Source organism: Otolemur garnettii, unplaced genomic scaffold, assembly GCF_000181295.1.
Source record: "Otolemur garnettii isolate 467f Iridium unplaced genomic scaffold, OtoGar3 scaffold00211, whole genome shotgun sequence".
NCBI lineage: Eukaryota > Metazoa > Chordata > Mammalia > Primates > Galagidae > Otolemur > Otolemur garnettii.
This window is the reverse complement of record NW_003852606.1, coordinates 1,170,578-1,175,061: the sequence shown is the minus strand read 5'-3', so window position 1 is coordinate 1,175,061 and position 4,484 is coordinate 1,170,578. Positions and strand designations below refer to the sequence as shown.

The 4,484-nt window shown below is 47.7% G+C and overlaps 1 protein-coding gene across 2 annotated transcripts in view; it reads right to left on the bottom strand.

The window, feature by feature from the left end:
- NOSIP (nitric oxide synthase interacting protein) overlaps window positions 1-4,484 on the bottom strand; it is a 27,810-nt gene that overhangs the window by 3,582 nt on the left and 19,744 nt on the right. For both annotated transcript variants that reach the window (XM_003801482.3, XM_012812572.2), the window contains exons 3-4: window positions 3,472-3,577; window positions 471-552 (exon numbers count right to left, since the gene is read on the bottom strand). In XM_003801482.3, coding sequence (XP_003801530.1) covers window positions 471-552; window positions 3,472-3,577 — 188 coding nt within the window. The remainder of the gene's footprint in view (window positions 1-470; window positions 553-3,471; window positions 3,578-4,484) is intronic.

Here is a 4,484-nt window from a genome sequence, read left to right as displayed (position 1 = left end):
AAAAAAAAAAAAAAAGAATTCTGCACACATCTCCCAGGTGCCCCACAGGATCCTCTAACTTGGCCCTGTCAGCCTATTTTACAGATAGATGAAACCAAGGCTTAGACAGGTGAGGCAATGGCCATTCATTCAGCAAGTCTTTACCAAGGATCTAGGCCACAGAGTGGGCAAGACCTGCTCCATGCCCAGGGGTCTGCAGTCTAGTGGGGAAAGTGAGCACGTGTCAGACACTCACATGTAGAGTTATAACTGTGACAAGTACTAAGAGACGAGTTACTAAGTCAGAACCTGGTAGCCCAGGTCAGAGGAGGCAGTACCTGGGCTGAAATCTGGAGAGTGATAAGGATGTAGTCGGGAAGACTAGGAGGCTGTATAGGCAAAGGCCCCAGGGGAAGGATGGGGGGCCCAGAATGGCTCTGCCTGTGAGCTCATAATCAAAACCTCCTGCCCCCTTCTCCCCATCCCCTCACCTTCATCTGCCTGGCAATCTCCTTCTTCTGGTGCAAAATGTACTCCAGGATTGCCTCTCGCTCGTACAGGTAGCCATCTGGGCTGCAAAGGGAGGATGTAATGAGAAAGACCTGGCCCCAGCCCAGGACATATAGCCAGGGCTTAATCATCACAGGCACCACATCAACTCCCTGCCCTGGGCACCCACTAAGTAAGTATCTCACAGGCAGCACTTCACTCACTGTTAAGCTATCTGAGGTGAATTCTTGTGCCAGAACCACACTATTTTAATTCTCATGGCTGTGAAGAATGTTGTATTGTGTAGAGGGGTTAACTCAGCAGTCTGGGTTGTCCAAAGTCTGCACCTTACAAGGAAATGACTAGCCCTTGACTAGTTCCCAGGAGATAATCTCTAACCTGCAAAAATGCCCTGTCTGATAAGAGCATCTCTGCTTATGTGGGACCACATATAACAGTTGACCTTTGGAGGGGCTGGAGACTAAAGTCAGCCACATGGACAGTCAGCCATGTCAATATGACCAATAAAAACTCTGGACACTGGGCCAGGTTTGGTGGCTCATGCCTATAATCCTAGCACTTCAGGAAGCCGAAGTGGGTGCATAGCTTGAGCTCATGAGTTCAAGACCAGCCTGAGCAAAAGCAAGATCCCTGTCTCTACTAAACATAGAAAAACAGGCAAGAGATCACTTGAGTTCAAGAGTTGGAGGTTGGGCAGTGCCTGTGGCTCAGGGAGTAGGGCACTGGCACTATATACTGAGGGTGGTGGGTTCGAACCCAGCCCCAGCCAAACTGCAACAAAACAATAGCCGGGTGTTATGGTGGGCACCTGTAGTCCCAGCTACTCGGGAGGCTAAGGCAAGAGAATCGCCTAAGCCCAAGAGCTGGGAGATTGCTGTGAGCTCTGACACCATGGCACTCTACCAAAGGTGACAAAGTGAGACTCTGTCTCTAAAAAAAAAAACAAAAAGAGTTGGAGGTTATTGTGAGCTGTGACACCACAGTACTCTACCCAGGGCAACAGCTTGAGAATAACTCAAAAAACAAACAATCTCTGGATATCAGGCAGGGCGCAGTGACTCACGCCTGTAATTACAGCACTTGGGAGGATCCTATAATCATATCCACAAGGTGGGTGGATTGCCTGAGCTCAAGCGTTCAAGATCAGCCTGAGCAAGATTGAGACCCTGTCTCTAAAAATAGCTGGGCGATGTAGTGGGCCCAGCTACTGGGGAGGCTGAGGCAAGGGGATCGATTGAGCCAAGAGTTTGAGGTTCTTGTGAGCTATGACACCACAGCACTCTACCGAGGGTGACAAAGTCAGACTTTGTCTAAAAGAAAAAAACTCTGGACACTGAGACTCCTGGTTGGCAATACTTTGTACGTGTTGTTACACATTGTTGCTGGGAGAATTAAATGCTGTCCATCTGACTCTACTGGGATAGAATAGTCAAAGGCTCATACGTGGTCACTACTGGACTCTGCCCCCTGCACTTTTCTCCTTTGCTGATTTTAATCTGTAACTGTGAGTATAATAGTCTTGCTGAGTTCTTTAAGTTCTTCTAGCAAATAATGTACACAAAGGTGGCTTTGGGGACCCTGAACAACAGTCTATTCTCATTACTGCCTGTATAAAATAGACCATTAGTTAAGGACGTATTTAGCTGGTGGCCTATGCACTTTTCACGCTTTCATCCTGCTGTCAGAGGCAGGTAATGTAAGTATTCCACACAAGCAATGTTATTTTTTAAATTTTTTTGAGAGAGTTTCATTTTGCTGCCCTCAGTAGAATGCCATGGCATCATAGCTCATGGCAACCTCAAACTCCTGGACATAAGAGATCCCCTTGCCTCAGCCTCTCAAGTAGCTGGGATTACAGGCACCTGTCACACCACTCAGCTATTTTTTATTTTATTTTATTTATTTTTTTTGCAATTTTTGGCTGGAGCCGGGTTTGAACCCGCCACCTCCGGTACATGGGGCCAGCGCCCTACTCCTTTGAGCCACAGGCACCACCCTATTTATTTTTTTGAGACAGGGTCTCAAGCTGCTGCCCTGGGTAGAGTGCCATGGCATCACAGCTCACAGCAACCTCCAACTCTTGGGCTTAAGCGATCCTTTTGCCTCAGTTTTTCTATTTTTAGTAGAGACGGGGATCTCACTTTTGCTCAGGCTGGTCTCAAACTCGTGAGCTTAAGCTAGAATTAGAATTAATTCTAGAGTGCTAGAATTACAGGCATAAATTGATTAATTAACATTAATTCAGAGTGCTAGAATTATAGGCGTGAGCCACCTTGCCCAGCTGACTTGGCTATTTTTTTTTTTTGAGACAGAGTCTCACTATGTCACCCTCAGTAGAGTGCCATGGCATCACAACTCACAGCAACCTCAAACTCTTGGGCTTAGGAGATTCTCTTGCCTCAGCCTCCCAAGTAGCTGGGACTACAGGTGCCTGCCACAAACCCTGGCTATTTTTGTTGCAGTTGTTTAGCTGGCCCAGCTGGGTTCGAACCCACCACTGTTGTATATGTGGCTGGCGCCAAGCCGGGTGTCACTCTTGTTTAGGCTGATCTCAAATTCCTGAGTTCAGGGAGTCCACACACCTTGGCCTCCCAGAGTGCTAGGATTACAGGAGAATTAAGTGCTGTCCATGTGACTCTACTGGGATAGAACAGTCAAAGGTTTATATGTGGTCGCTACTGCACTCTGCCCCATGCACCTTTCTCCTTTGCTGATTTCAATCTATAACAAGTGCTATTATTAAGGGCCAGGCAGTGTTGCAAGAGCCCTACACCCTATCACAGATAGATTCTTTTCTATATACCGTGAAACAAACTAGGATCGTGCCCGCATCTCAGATGAGAACATTGAGGATCTGAGAGGTTAAATGGCTTGCCCAGAGCACCCTGGATGTACAGGTGGCCAGATCCACATATGCAGTCCTCTCTGTGCAGTACCCTTGCCCATCCCATCCTGCCCCTGCCATCCCTGTTTTCAGCTCACGTGACGACAGGATCGTGGCAAGGCTGCAGAGACAGGCAGCAGCAGTCAAAATCCTTTACGGCATCTCTGCTCAGTCGGATGTTCTGGGTCCCATAGCCTGAGGCCGCTGGTGACAGAGATGGGGAAAGTGACGGAGAGGGAGGGAACAGGAGATATGTCCCTCTCCAAAACCCAAGAGAGAGGCACAGATTAAAATCAGAGGTCTGGGTGGGAGAGAGCACTCAGAGAGAAGCAGGCAGTCAAAAGCTATGTATCTGTATGTTGAGAACAAGGCCATCACAACCTGCAGGGAGTGTTAATCCCCAGAGGGCAAGTGACAGACAGGCCCTGTCACTGAGTGGCAGCTCTGAGGAAAGGCTAATGGCTGACTCCACTCAACCTTTCTGGCTGTGACCTATGTCAAGGGCCTGTACCTCTTTATACCTCAGTTTCTTCTTCTGGAATATGGCAATACCAACCCTCCCTAATGCATTGTTGGGAGAAGTAAATGAGTTAATGTGCAGAAGACATAGGGTAGCAGCACCCTGTACATGGGGCCACTGGAGCACGTGGACTGTTAATTATATAAGGACAGACAATTAAGTTTGCAAACATCCTAGAGAAAGTGCTACATACCTCATTGTTGAATATCACTATGGTCACCTTAGAAGTACTCCCCTTGGGAAGCTATGCACCAATGCCAGAGCCTAGTCCACCCTTCAAAGCAATTTTTGGACTTCTTTTTTCTGGAATAACCATCAGAGCTGTCGTTGTAGGTCTATTAAGTTCAAGAACCTGACATCGTGCGCTTACATTGGCTATACAAACAATTCATTGACGTTTCAGACCCTTGGCATGAGTATCTCACAGCTATTTTCTTTTTTTCTTTTCCTTTTTTTTTTCCTTTTTTCCCTTTCTTTGAGACAGAGCCTCAAGCTGAGCCCCTGGGTAGAGTGCCATGGCTTCACTGCTCACAGCAACCTCCAACTCCTGGGCTCAAGCGAGTCTCCTGCCTCAGCCTCCCAAGCAGCTGG